This window comes from Eubalaena glacialis, chromosome 4 (genome assembly GCF_028564815.1).
Source record: "Eubalaena glacialis isolate mEubGla1 chromosome 4, mEubGla1.1.hap2.+ XY, whole genome shotgun sequence".
In the NCBI taxonomy this organism is placed as follows: domain Eukaryota; kingdom Metazoa; phylum Chordata; class Mammalia; order Artiodactyla; family Balaenidae; genus Eubalaena; species Eubalaena glacialis.
Window position 1 is genome coordinate 89,718,443 of NC_083719.1, and position 21,391 is coordinate 89,739,833.

The 21,391-nt window shown below is 33.6% G+C and overlaps 1 protein-coding gene across 1 annotated transcript in view; it reads right to left on the reverse strand.

Annotated features, from left to right (window-relative positions):
• The window catches only part of PJA2 (praja ring finger ubiquitin ligase 2), a 75,554-nt gene that overhangs the window by 20,849 nt on the left and 33,314 nt on the right, over nt 1-21,391 (reverse strand). Inside the window, exons 5-6 of the mRNA XM_061189505.1 lie at nt 13,329-13,514; nt 1,931-2,116 (exon numbers count right to left, since the gene is read on the reverse strand). Of these exons, the coding sequence (XP_061045488.1) occupies nt 1,931-2,116; nt 13,329-13,514 (372 nt within the window). The remainder of the gene's footprint in view (nt 1-1,930; nt 2,117-13,328; nt 13,515-21,391) is intronic.

Here is a 21,391-nt window from a genome sequence, read left to right on the forward strand (position 1 = left end):
CCTGCACTCTCCGCATGCCTAGAGCCCGTGCTCCGCAACTAGAGAAGCCACTGCAATGAGAAGCCTGCGCGCCACAACAAAGAGTAGCCCCCGCTCGCCACAACTAGAGAAAAGCCCGCGCGCAGCAACGAAGACCCAACGCAGCCAAGAATAAATAAATAACATAAATTAAGACAAAAAAAAAAAGTTCATGGGACCAATGGACTGCAAAAACAAGTGGAGAAAAAAATTTTTTTTATGTGAAACCTGTTTTGAAAGTTATTTAGAAATATATCCAATACATCGAGATCTTAAAAAATATCACACATCTCAGTAATGTCACCTCTTGTTAATCTGTCCTAAAGAAATAAACTGAAGTACAGATCAAGTTTTATGGGGGGGGAGTTTACTGCACTATTTCAATGGGGAAATAATTAAATTTTAGTGCATCTATAGGATGGAGCACCTATATAATGGAGCTGTAAAAATTATATTCATAAAATTTCAAAAATGTGCAAAAGAACAAAATTCCTCATATAAAACCATAACTGCCTCCCAACACACATAGATGACACTAAATAGGCAATTCTGTCACCTGCTGAGCACTGTAATGACTTTGTATAATGTCATCAGAGCAGACATCAGAATTAACAAGGAGTTCAGTAACAGGGGAATGGGCAGACATAAAAGAGGGAAGAAATGAAGGGGGTGTCAAGATCACCAAGACGAGGACTAGGTGAAGCCACTGATTTTCCACAGTGTTTGGGAAGACAGAAAAATAGGTTTTGGAGGAGAATATTTAGGATGGAATTACAAATTGTTTGTGTGGCTGTGAGGAAACCCCACTTCTACTTCCACAACATGGTCAATAAGAGTCTGCTCTGAACATATAATTTTTTTCTTCTCCTGGGGAGTGAGAAAAGGAAACGGTAAGGAGGAATTCATGGAGATGCTGAGTTTCATGTCTGGAACAATTTGGAGAAGTACAAAGAAGTAACTAAACACTCAGAAAGAGAAAGTGAAGACACAAAGCAGGCCTTAAAAACATAAGTTCTAGAAACCTGCAGGGTTACCAGGGGTATGAATGAGTTTTTCTTACCTTTATTTTTCTAAATTTTCTGTAATGGAATTTTAACTGGAAAAACAAGACAAATTCTTAAAAATATATCTGTGCAGAGATGAAAACAAGAGTAGTACCAAGTCATGATTTTTCCAGAAAAAGTAACAAAAAGGGATTAGTTGGAACATTCCCTCTACATCTCAATAATTAGCTGCTTCCAGAGGGTTACTGCACACTTGAAAAATAAGTCTAAGTTTATAAACCAAAACAGTTAAATTCTGATCATTATATCATGAGCCATAACAATTCTATAATCCATTTAATTTATATGTTACTTTTATTTGAAGCTCACTGTTCTTTGTCAGCATAAAGTAAATTTAATACATTCAACATCTCTGGGAAGGTACAATTATATTTTCCATATTTTGCATATGGAGAAGGAAAACTATAGTCTTATGATTCAATCACAGGTTTTGAAATTCTTCAGATAGTATTCATCATGGACTTTTTATTTTTAAAGGATTATACTAAGTGTTATATTAAGGAGATTGGGATACATGACATGTATTTGTTGTATAAAAAAATTTTTTTTAAAAAAGCCAAATTTAAAAGTCGGAAACCTCAAACCATTAAGTGTATAAATAACTAGGATATAAGGTGAGCTTCCATAGAGCTAACAGTCAAAGAAGGAAGAGGTCACTGACTAGAGTAAGAAAGAAGTTCACGTAGGAAGCGACATCTGAAATGAGCTTTGAGGGAGAGGAAGACTGACAGATGAGAAAACAGATATTTCTTAGCTGACTATCAGAGATTCAGTTTTCATAATTCAGAATCAAAAACAAATTCTACTCAATGATCAGTTAAGGACGGTAATCACACTGTGCTACACACCTCCAGTCCACATCCAAGTCCTCACTCACACTGGAGTCATCCTCAAGGTTATTGTTACCATCCAACATGAAAGCTTCTGGCTGTGCAAATTCGTTGGCAGGCTCATTTCCTTCATCACTGCTGCTTTCATTGACTTCACTGTACTGCAACCAAGGAATTTCTCCTTCTTCCAAGGATGTCTGTTCCCTAATACAAACATTTTAATGGAAGAAAAAATATTATTTTTAAAACACATCATAAACTTTTTCTTTAAAGAGTTCTATTTAGTGCAAGTAGATACTTTATTCTTTGAGTTCTAAATTCTTGGTACTTAGATGATTCTAAAAATCTGTTTTCTTTAAAATGTAAAATTATTTAAAAGGGAAGCAAATTTGTTATAGGGTCATATGTATATAGAAATAGCTCCTAATTACATGATAACCTATTTATTTGATATACATATTATCTATGTTCCTGTATTTCCTCTTTTGCAGGAGAAAAATAAGAAAAACTCATCCTAGACCATCTGAATCTTTAAGCCCTGATCTTGAGTAGTTTCCCTTCACAGTTAAAATAAAACCCAAGTGCTCAGCCCGGCCTACAAACCTCTACATAATACATGCTTTCTCCTCAGCCCTCTTTTCCAACTCTTCCTATGTTCCTCACCACTCTTCCCCCATCCCGCATTTACTGTACTCCTACTATTCTTTCTTCTCTTGGACCACATGGAGGTCATTCACCTTGGGGCCATTTCCTCTACCTGAAATGTACTTTCACCACAGTTTTGCACAGCCTCCTTCCTTGGTTTTCAGAGTAAATGTCACTTCTTTCAGGGAAGCCTGTCTTGACCACTCATTTTAAGTAGATCACCAGTCACTGACTATATGTCATTCTTCTTGTTTTCATTACAGAACTTACTTTTACTTATCATTTTCTTATTTGTTTACTGTTAGTCATTCTCCCACTAGAAAATAAGCTCACAGAAACAGGGACAGAGAAATCAATAAAGAAAATAAGAAAGATGAAAGAAGTATTTCAAAACTATAAGGAAAAGGATCACTCAATAAATGATATTGAGACAACTGGGTGTCCACCTGGAGGGAGGGAGTTAAATCTCTATGTCATTATTTAGCCTTAAATAAATTCTAGATCTACTTTTAAAAAATGCATGTCCATCCTCAACACCACTAAACAAAAAAAGTACTAGAAGAATCAGGAGACACATTTTTACAAAAATCTCAGTGTCATTTTAAACATTATGCAAAACCTTGAAGCCAAAGATAAACAGATTGTTAAATTTCACAACATACACATTAAAGAAAACACTTACAGAAAAGTCAAAACACCAAAAATCTGGACACAAAGACCAAATTGAGAAATATTAATAATTATAATATATAAGAAAAAAGGTATTTCAAGGCTGCAATGACCATTTATAAATAAATTATACTGGTAGGATTTTCTTTTTCATTTTATTTAACAAAAAAATACCTTTTACTATATCAAAAGGAGGTAAAATATTATAGTCTTGGCAAAGTTTAATTTTAGTTTGGGTTTTAAGATGAGAAATAATGTTATACAACAATTTATGTATTTCAACTTGAACAACTCTAATTAGAATTCTACTCATTCTAATGTGCAAATTTAACTTGAGGGATAAAAATATTTATGAAAGAGATGCAGATAATGCCCACATACAAGAATCAACACATTTTAAATACAAAGAAACAGTATCTCTTTGCATAGCTAAATTCATAAATGTTTCTTTAATTTCAGATCCTAAACTACACTTCAGAATAACACATTTATAAGATTTAGTCTCGTAAAATCAGAGAAATTAGCATAACAAAATGTGCTTATTTTGTTAAATTTTTAATGTCTAATACATAAAGATAGTAGATGCTTTCTTTTTGTGCATAATAATTAGGTCCAATGAAAAATTAAGCCTCAAATGGTTTTAAAATACAAAATCAAACTAAAAATTCCTAGGCAGCACATCTCTCTTCACACCTTTATGAGAGTACTTGCCACATTGTACTGTAACTCTTCTGGTGACTCACTTGTCTTCTCCTAGACTGGGAACTTCTCAAGGGCATACAATGTTGTCTCTCATCATTGTAGCCTCACTTCCTGTAACAAGTGCTTGACACATCATAGGTACTCTCTCTCTCTCTGTGTTGCAAATGTAATAATAAATCCTTGAAAAATAATCTTTTAAAAGTCAAATAATTTAGAGATTAAGCCCAGAATAGTCCTTGGAAATGTCTGTTATTTCTAATGTTATTTCTAAATACATTTCTGTTTCCTATTATACAGCCATCAAAATGACTCTGTTACTCTGTACTTCAGATACATAACATAAAACTCAAATACATTGGTAAAAATGATTCAGTATAAGAAATAAACATTAATTTATGAGTTTTTTTAAATTCAAAGAAGAAAACTACAATAAGAAATAATTCTGAATCAATAAACAATAATGCCATTAATACTCTTTTACTACATAAACAATTCTTGGCTACATATTTTGCTTAAACATTTGATTGTCTTTCACGACTCATTATAACACAGTTACAGAAACAGAAAATAAGTGCTGTGTAGCATATGCTTTCAACATGTTACATAAAGTTCATTCACCATTTAACACAAAACTTATCAGGCTAGAAGAGTAGCCATGTGCTGGGCCAGAGTTGGCTTGATAGTATAACAAAAGGAATTTTGATCTTTTTAAAAAAAAAAAAAAAGAGATTCTGAACAATAGGGTCAAAAGTATCTTTCATTTTGTGTAGCTAACAAGAGAAACAAATATCCCCATGGGAATGTAAGTATATAATGTAAGTTTACATGCTTAAAATATCTTGAAAACATTTCAGCAATCTCTGTTTTCTTCCTCCCTGTATATATACACATATGCCCATACCACACACACACCATATGTAACACATTCACAAAAATTTAGACCTCCAAGTCCCTTTCTTCATTTTGGTAATTCAAAAATCAACAAAATGTCATTACAATGTTACACAGTAATTTATGAGACTTAAAAAGACATATTATCTAATCATACCTCCAAATGGTCAAGTCTAAAAAAGTAACCCAGTAGATGGAAGATGCAGAAGCCCTACCGCCACTACTACCAACGTCACAAGTATTTCACCTGGGAAGGGAAATTGCCAATCTGTTCTTTCCTTTTGAGCAATTTCAGCACAGTTTGGAGGAAATGAATGCTGCTGCCGTAACAGGAAGCCAAAAATGCCCCATCAGGTATCTGCACAACCTACTTCCAGTGAAAATCCTAGAAGACCACCCACATGATATTCTCTTAATTACAGGCTATACTGTTAATTCAACGCTTCAGATAAATAGACTGTTGCTCCCTTTATGATTTATGCTTCATGATTAAAGATCTCTATTCTTCAAAAACAGAAACTAAATTTAATAACATTACTGGAATAGCAATATTAAAAGTATTAAGATATACCAATAAACTAATACTATTGGGTATCTTAAAGAAATTTTCATTAAAAAGTTTTAAAATATGCTATTATATAATCTTGCATCGTAGAATTTCCTGAGAAATGAAGAAAATGAAAGGCAGACAAATCAACTTAAATCCCTGAAAACACTAACTACTCTGATTTTACAAATCTGAGTGGCTTCCTTTAGCTAATAAAATCAGCAATTTGAGTATCCATTAAAAACAGCACAGAATATTAAATCTTCAGGTTAATACCAACATTTTAAAGGGCTAAGGCTTTCATAAAATAATATAGCTATATTATAAGAAATTTATTTTATAAAATTCTGGAGAGCATAATAAACATTCCTAGTTAAATGGTATTTAACTAACCGGTTTTCATTTTATAACTCAAGACACATACATTTAAGTACTTGCTAAGCTTTAGATATAAGCTCATTTTTAATAATTCTAATTGTATAGCAAATGTTTAAGATTTCTAATCCCTATCGTGGAGGTAAAGTACAGAGGAAAGTAAATGAAATTTGACTTAAGAGTTAAAAAAGCCTAAAGGGAATTACAGCTTACAAAATCAAGGGTACCCTGTTGCAAATCCTTTGCATGGATTCCATGGCATCCAGTTGCAAAGATGGATTCCCAGCACTTAATTTGAAGAATTGTTTCTTCATTCTAATATATTTAGCATTGATTAATAGAAAAATTTTATTATTAAATTTTTACTAAAAAATGTTAAGAGTATTTACATTAAAAGTTTGTAAAGTCACCAGAACAGCTGGAAAAGCCTAAATAAAAATACAAAAGTGTGATGTCTCTAATTTAACTTTAAATTCAAAAACATAAATCTCAAATGGACACTTAATACTGTCCAGCAATTACTAAGTGTCTACCTAGTAAGTTTGTTGCCTGGTTCTCTGAAAGCCCATTTCCTAACTTTTCCTTCTTAAATTTCACATTCTTATCCTCCCCATCTCCCAACATCTAGTAACAATGAGAATACTGAAGTCACTCGAGACTCATCTTTTCTTCCCAGCAGCAAATCTACAGACTCACCTACACTTGTACCTACCTGTTACCTTCCCACTAGTTACAATGGAGGAGTCTCTGCTCCTATAGACCCTCTCCCTGAGCTCTGGATCCCTTCTCATCTTCTCAAGAACTTTACTTTACCTTTGCTATAATGATCAGTTAGTTACTTTCTTCTTGAACATTCTACAAGCAAACAATCATGCTTGTAGGTTTTTAGGGGTGAGAACAACACTTTTCTAGGCCCCAAATCCACCTGTAATCCCTCCACTTTAGTAAAGAATTGGGTATCTCCATTTTCTCACCTTCAATTCCCTTTATTTTTTAATTCCTTTTTTTTCAAATGCAAAATATATACAATCTATTTTAGTTATAAAGCATATTATACTGAACATTCATAAACCCACCACCTAAGCCAGGAACTAGAATATTACCACTGACTAGCATATACCTTGTTTTCTACACTCTTCCTATCCCCTTGGCCTGACCACAGAGCAAAGTACTATCTTGTTGATACTGTTGTCATTCCACTGCCTTTTTCTTTTTTTAAATATTTATTTATTTATTCATTTTTTTTGGCTGCGTCGGGTCTTGGTTGCAGCACGCGGGATCTTTTGTTATGGCACATGGGCTCTCTAGTTGTGGTGTGCAGGCTTAGCTGCCCCGTGGCATGTGGGATCCTAGTTCCCCAACCAGGGATTGAACCGGCGTCCCCTGCATTGCAAGGAGGATTCTTAACCACTGGACCACCAGGGAAGTCCCTCTATTGCTTTTTTTTTTTTAATTTTTAAAAATATTTATTATTATTATTTTTTAAATTTTTGGCTGCGTTGGGTCTTTGTTGCTGTGCACGCGGGCTTTCTCTAGTTGCAGCGAGCAGGGGCCACTCTTCATTGCGGTGCACGGGCTTCTCATTGTGGTGGCGCGCACGGGCCCAGCTGCTCCACGGCTCGTGGGATCCTCCCGGACCAGGGATTGAACCCGTGTCCCCTGCACTGGCAGGCGGATTCTTAACCACTGTGCCACCAGGGAAGCCCCACCTCCATTGCTTTTTGAAAGATGTTTTCACTATTTTTGCATACTTAAACACGATATTTACTACTGCTTGTTTTTAAGCTTTATGAAATAGGCATCATACACATTTTCCCAGGAATGCTTGTTCTCACTCAACATTCTATCTGTAAGATTCACCCATGTTTTTGCACATAGCTGTGGCTCATTCATTACCATTGCTGTGTAATACTGCATGTACGAATATGCCACTAATTTTTCTCTTATTAATTAATACTTGGGTAATATCCAACTCAACAAGCAGTGTGTAAGAATTGATTTATATCCTCCAAAACACCTGACATTGTCATATTTCTTAATATTTGCTAATCCGATGGGTGGGCAAAAGATGATACCTCCTTGTAATCTTAATGTACACTCCCCTGATTACTAATGATCTAAGTAAGCATCTTTTGATATTTTTATTCACCATTAATATTTCCTCTTCATTGAATTACCTGCTCAATGTTTTGATGATTTTGCAATCAGACTGTCAGTTTTTCTTACTGATGTCTAGGAGTTCTTTATACATTCTGCATATTAAGACTTTATACTATAAATATATTTTCCTAGTTTGGTTCTTTCCTTTTCGGTGTCTCTTCCTTTACATCTTCTTTTATTTTTCTGTCTTTTATTATTCACCCATCCTGCCATGCTAATACTTCTCCCCCAATGGCTACAGAAATGGTGCAACTTGTCTTGCTCCTGATCTTAAGGGGGAATTTTTTTTAATGCTTCCTTATTGAAATGATTTCTATTTTTTTTTTTAGATAGTTTTTATGAGGGCAAGGAAATTCTGTTCTGATCTTAGTTTCTGAATTTTTATCATAAGAAGGCACTGAACATTACTAAGTGATTTTTTCCCTTGCATCTACAGAATTTATCATATGAATTTTCTCCTGTATTTTGCTAATGATTTGGTGATGACATTTACAGGTATTCAAGGTAAAACTACTGTTGCATATCTGGAATAAACTCAGATTGGTAACTGAGTTTTATCTGTTAAAAAAATACACTTACAAATTCAGATTTCCAATAATTCTGTTTAAGATTTTGATGTGTATTTTAATGAACGAAATAGGTTAATAATTTTCTTCACAAACTCTTTTGGTATTAGGGTTGTATTGGTCTTATTTGAATGACTTGGAGAAATAGTTCTTTTTCCATTCTCTTGAAGGGTAGTGTGATACGATCCTTGAAAGTTTAGTTTAAGAGAATTCAGCTCTAAAATCACCTGGATCAGTTTTTTTCTCCATGGGAAGATTTTAAACCACTGATTATGTACCTGTAATAGTTATCATATTATTTAGGTTTCCTATTTCTTCTTGAGTGAGTTTTGGTGAATTCTATTTTTCTAGGAATTTGTCAACTTCTTCTAAGTTTTCAAATTTACTGGTAAAAAGTTCATAGTACTCTTTTTAAAAAGTCTATACAAACTTTGTGTTTGCAGCTGTGTCCACTTTTGTATTTCAGTATTATTTATTTGTGTCATCTTTATTTTCCTGTTCACTATCAAGTAGAATGTCTCTTTTTCTTAATCTTTTCAAAGTATCAGCTTCTGATTTCTTTGATTCTATCGTAACTGTTTTCTGATTTATTGATTTTTGTTATCTTCCCTAATTCTAATTCTTATCTCCTTAGTTTCTTTGTTGATTCTAATATTCCTTTCCTATTTTTTAAGTTAAATGCATAGCTACTCCATTTTCAGCTTTTGTTCTTTTCTAACATAAGCATTTATAAAGATAAATTTCCCTTTAAATATCAATTTCATTGCAATTCCACAGATTTTGATTGGTGGTATTTCCATTATCATTGAGTTGGTGAGCATTTTAAACTTCTAGTATGATTTCTTCTTTGTCCTACTGCTTTTTTAAAAGGATGGATAATTTAAAATGCATGGAGGGTTTTATATACATATAAAGTATATTTATATATTAAGAATTTATATTTGTATTATTTATTTCTAAATTAATTGCACTGTGGTCAAAGAAAATGGTCTCCAGGATATTGATTCTTTGAAATGTGTTAACCTGTACTTTGCAGTCTAGTACATGTTCAGTTTTTGTGTGTTTGTGTATTCCACAGCATGCAGTGTTCATTAAAGCATGCTTAAGTTGTTCAAATCTGCAATTAATTTTTTATATCCATGAATTATTAATTGAGAAAGGTATTTAAAAATTTTCTAATATGACAGAAAATCTGTCAATATTCTCTAGTTTGGTTAAATTTTGATGTATATATTTTAAGTCTGTGCATTCAAGTTTAAAACTGCTACATTTTACTAGTAAATTGGACTTACTACATAGTGACCTTCACTCTCCCCATTAATGCTTTTTCTGTCTTTAAGTCTAAATTGCTAATGTTAGTATAATTAGTCCATTTTCTTTTAGTTAGTGATTCCCTGAAATATCATTTTCTGCCCTTTTACTTTCAATCTTTCTGTATATTAATGCTTTAAGTGTGTCTTTTGTAAACAGAATTTAACTTTAAAAAAATCAACTGATTTGAAGCTTTTCTTTCACAAGCAGAGAGTAAGCAATTTATATTTATTACAGGACTTTTTCTTACATCCTGCTTTTTTCATCTCTATTTTTCTTCCCTTTTTTATGTTTTTTCTTCCTTTTTTTTTTTTTTCACTGTTATTTGGATTGACTTTAAATGTTATTTTTCCATGTCTTAAATTCCTTTTTTCCTCTTCTACTGGTTTCCAATACATATACTCCGTATTTATTCTTGTAGTTGTTACCCTTGAAATTTTACCATACAAATTTAACTTATGTCAACAGTTAACTTTCAGACCTCTCCCAGACTATACACTTCAACTCTGATCTTCCCCCATCATCTTCTCCCATCAACTGAAATACTACTGCTGTCCAGCATTTTAGTTCTGTCCCCCTCACCACTTGGCTTCTATTTTTTTTTTTTAATCAAATTACCGGTTTTATTATTGTAGGATATCAATGCAAGTAGCTGATGATTTTCAAATGTGTTTCTGTTTATACATATACCTGTACATCTACCTACAATTCAGGATACTTTCCTTAAACTTGTGAGTTAAATATCCAAGTGCCTCCTGCCATCTACAATGCATGTCTAACTGGCACTTAAAATTTCAAAAAGGAGTTCCTACTTCCCAGTCCTCTCCTCAGGCTTCCTCATCTCAGTCAATGACATTAACATCTACCCAATGCTCCAACCAAAAAACCTAGGCATAACTGACTGATTTCTCCCTCATATCACACCCAATCCTTCCTAATATTTATAACTCAAAAATATTCTCAAACCTGTTCACCTTTTAAAATTCTCACTACCATCCCCTCACAGCCTAGTCCACTCTCATCCTCTTTTTTACTTTAGTCCCCTTCCAATTCAATCTCCACAAAGCTGTTAGAGTGATCTTTTAAAAATGTGTGTCAAATCAGTTAATTCCCCACTTAAAATTTCACTGCTCTCTGAATAAATTCCAGATGCTACATGTCCTGCATAGTCTGGTTCCTGTCAACTTCATCTCATATTACTATTCTTTCCACTCATCTGCTTCAGCCCCACTACCTTCTTACATGCCAAGCCCTTTCCTTTTCAGTACCTCTGCTCTCATCTTTCTTTTTGCCTAGAAAGCTCTCCTTCAACTAACTGCTAATTCTCATCTTTTAGAGCTCAGCTCAAAAGTCAATTCCTAAGAGAAGTCCTCCCTGATCGCTTTAATTAATGTAAGCCCCTTTCAGTTACTTTATCACATTAGTGTTCTAGTCCCTTCACAGTAATTATCAGTTTGTAATTTATCATATTTGTATCTTGTTTATTACCTGCCTCTCCCACCATAATGTAAACTTCATGGGAGAATCTTATTTGTCTTGTTCACTGATATAATCCCAGGATCCAGTACCATGCTTGGCACATACTATATGCTCAATAAATATTTGTTGCATGAATAGTTACTATCACAAATTACATATGAAAAATTTAATAAAACTTAGTAAACTAACTAATAGTGATTAGAGATGATCAAACATAAAGTTAGGAAGAGGAGAAAAATGCCACCTCAACCTACCACTATCAAAACCAATTATGTTCTTACATTTCTTTCTTTACAAATTTTCTAATATGCTTTATTTCCAGAGTTTCTTACAGAAGTAATCTGAAACTGGAAATTTATACTTTTTGAGAAGTAAAAATTTTAATGTCCAAGTTGAAATAGTTTTTTCCTAAGAAAACATATTCACCAAAATAGGTCCCTTGAGAGACTAAATTAGAACCAATTATCATAGAAAAAAAATTTAATTATCAAAGAAATACTCCCTCACAACAAAACACCAAGCCTAGAAGGTTTCACAAGCAAATACTAACAGCCTTTAAAGGAATAAATAGTTATTTAAACACCAAAAGATACATACACACACACACACACACAAAATATATATATATGGTCTTTTAGCAAAGCGAGTATCAAACTTATCAAGAAAAAAATTTAAAAAAACACAAAACCCAACCAGAACACAGCTAGAGACAATTCATACTTACAGGTCTCAATATAAAAATCCTATGTAAAATATTAGCAAACAGAATCTAGCAGCTCATTAAAACAACAATAAACCATGACTATGTGATCATGTTGGGTTAATTAAATAGAAGAAGTAAGGGTGGTTGAATATTAGGAAATCTAGTAACAGAATAATTGTTCATGACCATTAGGCCAAAAGTAAAAAATCACTGTATCATTTCCATTGGTGCTAACAAGACTTTAATAAAATTCAACGAACATTCTTGCCAGAAACCTATAAAATACAAACAGGGTAAAGTTTCCTTAGTGTGATTGGGATTGACATATATACACTAATATGTATAAAATAGATAACTAATGAGAACCTGCTGTATAGCATAGGGAACTCTACTCAATGCTCTGTGGTGACCTAAATGGGAAGAAAATCCAGAAAAAGAGGGGATATATGTATACATATAGCTGATTCACTTTGCTGTACAGCAGAAACTAACACAAGATTGTAAAGCAACGATACCCCAATGAAAAAAAAATTTTTTTTTAAATTTCCTTAGTGTGATTTAAGACAAAAAAAATTGTGCATGTGTGTTTGTATATGTATGAAATCAACCTAAAACCCAGAATCATTCTTACTAGGGAAATACTAGCAGAGCAAGGACTGGTAAACTATGGCCCACAGGTTATTTCCAGCTTGCCACCTGGTTTTATAAATAAAATTTTGTTGGAAGACAGTTACACCCATTCATTTACATATTGTCTATGGCTACTTTTACACTATAACAGTAGAACTGAGTAGCTCCAACAGAGACTGACACACAAAGCTGGAAATATTTACTATTTGGCCCTTCGTAATATAAATTTGACAAGCCCTGCACTAGAGCATTCCCATTAAAGTTAGGAAAAGACAAAGATATATATCATCAACCACTAATTTCTGGAGATATCATCCAATGCAATTAGAGAGAAATATTAAAACTTCAACTTTTACAACTGCCTGCATTTTCATGAAAAAATCACTGACTTCCCTCTGAGGGCTTCCCTTCTCCCTTGCTATTATCTTCACTGAAGAGCAATGGCAGCTCTGATTCACTCATACCTGACTTACCAAAATGATCTTTTAAATGTCCAAGGTTTCTTTAATAAAGCAAAATGGAAACACATACTGTATCGAAGACAAGACACTGTAATTACCAGTATTTTCAATTTAATTGTTCTTTGGAAAATACCGAAAGCATAACAAAATTCAGCAGGATCTACTGGTCCTACATAGGGCTTGTAAATGCAATTAATAGCATATCCAACATCTGAATGTGATGTATAACACTCTTGTGCAGTATGCATAAAAATAACAACTCTTACTGTTAACATACCCTTCCTGAAGAGATAATTCTTGGTTTTCCTCTTCGGGACCACTGCTATCACTTTGTAGTTCAGGTTCATTCTCATCTTTTCCTGGCAGAGTCTCCCAGCTTTCATCACTTGAGGACTGATCTTTTTCCGTACCAGAAAATCGATGAGGCAAAGAGGCAGACCATTCTCCATCACTGCATTCTGAACTGCAAATTTAGAACAGAAATATACTGTCATTACAAGTGCATTTATCATTTGGAGTGTTAACCAGCCATCATGGTAGAGAGTGGAGTACTGATGCTCTAACATGTTTCATCAGGTGCCAATTAAATTTTAACATATTTTAAAAATAAATACAGAGATAAATATTCAGCAGAATGTAACTTTTTCAAATGAATATAGCATATGGCAAGTCATGAAATTATCAATTTATTATTTTCTTCATTAAAGTAACTAATTCCGTGGTGCTTAGACACAGGTTCGTTATACTTTAGACATACTTCTACACAAAATTTTCAGTAATGTATTCGGTAATGCCAGATTAAATGCTATCTGAAATAAATAATAGAATTATTACTCACCTGACTTAAAACAACTTTCTAATTACATACTGACAACTGATATCATATCCTCTATGAATAAATTTTCACTATTACCATGTTTTAGAAGCTTACTTTTCTCTTCCTTTTACAAAAAACACTTTACAATGGAGAGAGATTCGATTCATAAAAAGCAGCACTGACAAATCTTTACTGAAGTCCTTTGGTAGGACTGTGAACACAAAATAAATTTCAACTCAAGAGAATATTTAGATAAGGAATGAAAAAGTGTGATAAAAGGGTTAATAAAAAAATCTCCGAAGAATTACTTTTAGATAGTATATGTATTTAACTTTGGTTAATTTGGTTACATTCAACAACTCGCAAAGCATCAGACATATTACCAGAAGGTAAAATATTACTTAACATTGTTGAAAATAAATCTTAAATGCTTTTTCTAACCATATCAACCATTCTGGTCAAGAATTCTCTTAAAGATATTACCCTTTGTGCACTGACTTTTAAGAAACCCAAAAATAACAAAATTTAATTTACTTTTTTGAAAGGAAGTGATAATTGGTATTGTCTCCTTCTACAGGCAGATAAACCCAAGAGATCAAGATGCAATTAACAAAGAGCAGCATTAATCTGAGCTCTGAGAAGTGAGCAGAAGTAAAAAAAATAAAATCAACTTCCAATTTCCAGGGCCCAAACATCCTGGAGAAGAAATAGAACATAGCCCTGGCATAGCAAATAAAAGGTGTTCCTGCACTGGGTGTGAGCCAAAACTGCTTATATTCTGTAAAATTTTCTGTGACCCAAAGAATAATCTAAGATCAAGTAAATCATTTCCAGACTTGTATCAGTGTCAAAATCTAACACAGAAAATAGTTTTAAAGGAGCTTACTGAGCTAACTTTCCTTGACTATGAAGCTTCTCAAATTCACAGCTAAATTACCAACTCCAGTTTTGAAATGTTTTTAAGAAGTAGGGCTGGATTTCTAGATTAATTTCTGGCAATTTTTAACATCCTTACTTAAAAGTGAATTTCATTTTTTAAACATTTCTCTCAGAGATTGATCCTGTCCAGAAAGATAACATATGAAACTTCTGAACTTTTCTGAATTAATGAAATAACTGATGGAATATCTAAATTTCAATAGAAAAAGAAAGTCTATGATAAACAGTCAACATATTTAAGAAGCTTATGTCAAGGACTGGCAAACTATAGCCTTTTAGCCAAATCTGGCCCTGCTGCCTGTTTTGTTTGTTTGTTTTATGGTATGTGAGCTAAAAATGTTTTTTTTTTACCTATTTATATTGGATTTTGCCTCTTAGTTAGCAAAACCTAAAATATTTACTATCTGGCCCCTTAAGAAAGTTTGCAGACCCCTGGCCTACATCATTATTACTCATTACACGTAACACTCACCTCGAAGTAGATAACTTTTAAATATATATCCCCAGCCCTGATCACCATACTAAGCTTTCATAACCACTAACTGCCCACCAAATATTTTTAGATTTTCAGCCTCCTTTTAAAAATTATATTTTTATAACAAAATTCATCTGCCATTTAAGTCCCTTTCTTGATTTTCTATCTAATGGTATTATCCTGCCCTTAAGCTGGAAACCACATATCTTTGACTCTTCACAAAGTCCCCACATTTAAGTCCTTTTTTACTTTCCATTCTTTCTGTTCAATGGCTCTTATATCCTAGCTCCTTTTTCTCCATTTCCCCTAAAAAACCTTGGTTCAAGTGCTTTTCTCCAAACCTAGATTGAGACAATCAATTATTAACTGGTGTCCCTAAACTTAATCCCAACTCCCTCAACTCACTTAAAGAATGCATTCTGAATATCCCTATCATTTCCATTTATATCAAACAGTACATTTATACCATTACTCCAAAAATCTTCAACAGTTTCTCTCTACTAAAGCTGCATTTCATAAACTTAAGCCATTTGCCTACAGTCCTCACAATTTTTGCTACAGTTGTACATTAACACTGTGTCTTAAGGTACAGCAGTTGAGAACACAGGTTCTGGAGTCAGCTGGCCTGGATTTGAATGCACCAGTTATTAGCTGTGAAAAAGTTACTTAACCTCTGTGTACCTTTATTGCCTCACCTATCAGGTAAATATAATAGTATCCACTATCTCATTGAGTTCATTTGAGGAATAAATGAGTTAATATATAGAAAACATTCTAACAGTGCTTAGTAAATAATGTCATCAGCAACTATTATCAAACCTTTTTTTTAAACAAGTTTTTTTTTCACTCAAATACATTTTAGTTATCTCTTAAGCAATATCCATAAAGTTCCAAATTTGATGTGCTAGCTATATTTTTTTTTGATTCATATTAATATAAATATATAATGATAAAAATTAAAAACACTTGTCTGCGTGCCACTTTATTTTACCCACTTTAAAAAATACTGGCATACAGAAAAAAAAAAGTTTGAACTTCGAATGGCACTTATGATTTACTACAGCTGATCCCAGTTATGAGTACATCCTTACATCCAACTCTTTCCTTCCAATATGCTCTATTCCAAATGCTGTCCCCCAAATACGAATTTTCATCACAACTATTCCTCTCACCACCAAGAATGTCTTCACAATCACTTCACCTTTTTTCCCATTTCAGGACCAGATCACTCTTTCAAGACCTTCCTCTACAACACTGCTTCTTTTGTTTTTCAATTAATTCATGGACTAGCCTTCTTATTTGTTCAGTCTAAACCACTAAAGTGCAGCTGCTTCTTTAACACTGCATTTAAAGGTATTTTTCTAAGTGCAAAATCACAGTTCCTTTTCCCAGAAAAGCATCTAAGGAGATCTGTCTGAATCGTGAAGTACCTGTAAGCTCTTGGAAGTTAACTAAGACTGTGCTATCGAACGACTTTACATAGAGAACTTTCAGTGATATCAGTTTATTTAAAAAGGGCCAACAATTAATCGTCTTTAAAGTACGTTCCCCAGAAATTAATACACATTTGTGATATAAGTGATAGAAAGTAATATATCAATAATTTCCGATTAATATTTCATTCTGAACGTTATTATCTATGACAAATTTCAAACTCAATGTCTATTACTAATTTGTAGCTCTAAAAGTCCAAACTGGCTCAGAGGGCTAGTCAGAGGAAACTATGAATCGATGGCTAAGATTTTTTACTATGAAAAACAAAAAACCTACCACAGGCAATTTCTTTACTGAAGAAACAAAATACTACATTTAACATCAGGTGAAAGTTCCATCTACAACATATGATAGCCTTTTTCACCGTGGCAGTGGAACACCACAATTGCAAGAGCAAGCTTTGAAGTCTGATAGAGTTTAGGTTAGGATCTGCTCAGTACTTACTAGTACAAGCCTGGGCAATGAATGAACTTCCCTGAGCTCACTTTTCCTCATCTGTAAAATGAGGATATTAATATTTACTTTTCAGGTCTACAGTGCTGTTTAAATGAATACCACAGATAAAATGTTTTGCACAATTTTTGGAAAATGGTTAACATTTAAAAAAGGTAGTTACTTCTTTCCTTATATAAGCTGTTTGCTTAGAAATTTCATTAGAATTTCCTACCAGCACACCACCATTTTCCTCTTTTCTCTACCAAAGAAAATCTACCTGACATCCTCTGGTCTGTCTTACTGAATAGCAGTATCAGCCTCCTGGTCACCCAACAGCTTTATACCAGAGGTCAGCAAATTATGCCCTGGAGCAGGAGCCAAATCCGGCTACCTGTCTGTTTTTTAGTGGCCCGGAAGCTAAGGGTGCTTTTTTCATTTTAAAATGGTCATACAAGTATCCACATAATATCCTCAATGTTGCCTTTTGGTCCACAAAGCCTAAAATATTTACTATCTGGTCAACCTTTTAAAAAAAGTTTGCAGACCCCAAAGAAGACGCAGCAAAGAAGCATCAAACATAGGTCAATGGAAGAGAAACCATGGAGCAGAAAAGGGTGAGCAAACAGCTCAATGGTAGCACTGAAGTCAAAGAAAATGGGTAGAGAAAAAAATCAATTGGCTATCGAAATTGGGAGGTCACTGTTAACATGGGAGAATACAGAAATAATACAGGGAGTTAGATTTTGAGGCATTTAATAATAGTGGATAGTGAACGAATAGAAGCAGCGGATGTGGAACATTTATTCTGAAAATTCAGCAGTGGAAGAGAAAATATAAACAGGCAAATAGTTAAAAGAGGGAGCAAGATCAATGAAGGCTGCCCCCAGGATTTAGAAAATTTAGAGAAGGAACCCAGGAGTAAAGGTAACAGATATGTAAGGTGTCAGATATGACTGCAGGCACAGAATGAGAAAAAGTCAGCTCTCTTCATTGAAGAAGAAATTTAAAATAGGAACCAATACCAACATATTCTAATATGTTAGTATGTTAATATGTATTCTGATGGAGGAGAGGAAAACAAGAAAGTTCACATTTAATTATTTCAGTATCTCCAGGAAAGCAGAGACAAAGTTATCTACTAAGAATGACAGGAGTATAAGGAACTAAAAGCAAAAAGAGAAAAGATTTTAAAATAACCTTTCAAGGAGAACAAGCAACAGAACAAACAGGACACAAAATGGTCATGGACTAGCGAGGACCCATTTGTTCTTGATTATAAAAGCGTATGAGTTAAACATTTAAAATTTTTCAAAGTAAAAACTAAAATACCACTGTGACTTTTATATGGTCTTTCATTAGTACTGTCTCCCATTAACATTTAGAACTATATGCAAGAGCAGAAAACTATAACTTACTCAAGTATTACACTCTTTACAGATTCAATTGTGAATCGAAAAACCTTTTTCACGTAAATAAAATTATATGTGGTTTCTAGACAAAACATTTTATGTACAAATCTAGGTAGAAATAAGATACAGAAGTAAAACCAGCCAAAAGCAACCTCTTATTCCCTAAGTCCCCCAAGGAATTGGTTTGTTTGTCTTCTCTGATATTTATCACATCCACAAAAATTCAACTACATAGGAGCTTAGGGAAGAGTGAAATTTTAGATAATTTTCTTATCTGACCAGCTGTGGATCAAAAACACTTTCTGAATTTTATTGAAAATACTCTGGAAGGAAATTATATTAAAACATATTATATAATTCTCTGCATTTTCCAAAATAGTATACTAAACATAATCTAAGCAGTTTGGGACTTTTTACTAGTACTAACACTGAACTATGTTGTAATAAAGTAATACAAATGGAAGCTGTTCAAATCTATGTCTACTTAATTTAGTAAATAAGGCCCAAATGGTTTGTTTTTTTGGCTGTGCCATGCAGGTTGTGGGACCTTAGTTCCCTGACCAGGGATCGGACCTGAGCCCTTGGCAGTACCACGGGACCTCCAGGGAAGTCCCTGGTTTATCTTTTTGAATTGTGCCTGCCTTTTACAACTTTCTGATCTTTTCCCCTAATATCAAAATACCGTAATCTATGACTCCCTAGCATGCCTGAGGAACGAAGTTATTTATCCCCAATTTACTCCTTTTAAACTTCTATGAACTTGGAAACAAGATAAAAAGTTTTCCTAGAATATTAGAGCGTGTGCTGAAAGATCTTTGTTTTGGCTGTTCATAGATGTTTTACTTGTTGGGAGATAGCAAGATCAGAGGAGCTTTCTTCATGGCTTTCAGTGAACATATAGGAGAGGAAAGGAGCTTAATTTAGCCTCATGATAATTATCTGTATATTCTGTCTTCCTCATAAGGCTGGTGACCACCAAGGCAACAGGAATCATCATTATTTGTATTTACAAAGTACCTGAAACAAAATGTGACCCCTGGGAGGATTTCAATAAATCCTTTTTAAGTATATCAAATCGTAATCAACTATATAACCAATATTCCTTTTATTCTCCCAAAGTCATCAACAACAACAAAAGACTTGTCCTGACATTTTTATCTTTGGTAAGGTTTTTTACCTTTTAAGCAAGGTTAAGGCCTAGGGACAGAAAAACTCTGCAAAAAAACCTCAAGTACTATAAGAAGTGGTCAGGAGATAGCACACCTCTCTTAAGAACAATTAGGCCTAAGGTTAAAATGTGCTGGCATGGCTGAAAGGTTCTTTTAAACTCAAGATCTTGTCCTCAAACAGTTATTAAAGTTCTCAGGGTATATTTCAAAAGAGCAGGGTATTAACCTAACTCTCTGGTCTAATTCCATGTCTGGTAATTATATGCTGCCTGTTAAAATTCCCCTTGCAGTTCTAATTTAATAAGGTGGCATTCAGTTCTCGTCAAACAGCTCAGAGCAATGCAACCAGCTATAATGCTTATCCCATAAAGTGTAATGTTTCAGATGTGATTAAGTGATCATTTAGAATTTTTCAGGGAATCAGGTCATATATTCATTAAAATATTTTTCCACTTGTAAAGAATAAACTATATACTTTTTAAGTGGCCAAAAATTCCTATACCTTGAAATGTCACAGTAAATTTTAGTTTATGTTCTTTATAAGAGAGTTCTATCTGTAGCTATTATAATACTAACATGACAAGAAAACTCTTCAAATATATCATCTTCAAGTTTTACAAAGCAGAGAAAATGCAAAAAAACCCTCACAGACTCAAAGCAGAAGCTATTTATACTTTCCTTCTCAAGGTACTGGTGGGAGAGTCACTGTGTTTCCCCATTTCTCCAATCTGCAAACACCAGAACTTAGCAGAACTACAGTAAAACATTAGGAAGATGAACAAGTGGCAAAATGAAACTAAACAGGAGTGCACAGCTACGAAATTTCAACATTTATCTGGTGCCATATTACAAGGCATTCTGGAACTGTGATCTTTTGCAGAGAGTAAGGGTAGAGGAACTGGAAACAGTAGCACAGAAATAGAACTACTCCCCAAGATTGTACAGACTATTGAAATGAGGACCTAAAACATATCTTAAGGCTTACAGATGCATATATAAGCAGAATCCTAGGTAGAATCGTTATCCTTGATGAGAGCCTTAAAAAACAAACAAAAACAAAACAGTAAGTGTTTCTGGCATTTCAATGTGTCTTAAAGAATACTCTAAAATTAGTTCCATCATTTAAGTACACCCCAACTACAGGTTCTGTAAGTCAATATATTACTAAAAAGTCAAAAGAAAAAAGAGTTTCTGTTAACTGTGTTTTTCTCATCTGCATATTCTGTTTATAAAAAATCTGTCATTTTTCAGAGCACTGACATTATCACTCAAGGAAAAAACTTATAAATAAATATACTAAGACAACACCCTATAACCCTTAAAAGTCCAGAATCATTCTAGGCAAAGAAAACAATGCTACTATTAACAACAACAACAAAATCAATTTAAAAACCAAGAGCCGAAAACACTCCCATTTACCACTACAACAAAAAGAATAAAATACCTAGGAATAAACCTACCTAAGGAGACAAAAGACCTGTATGCAGAAAATTATAAGACACTGATGAAAGTAATTAAAGATGATACAAACAGATAGAGAGATATACCATGCTCTTGGATTGGAAGAATCAACATTGTGAAAATGACTGTACTACCCAAAGC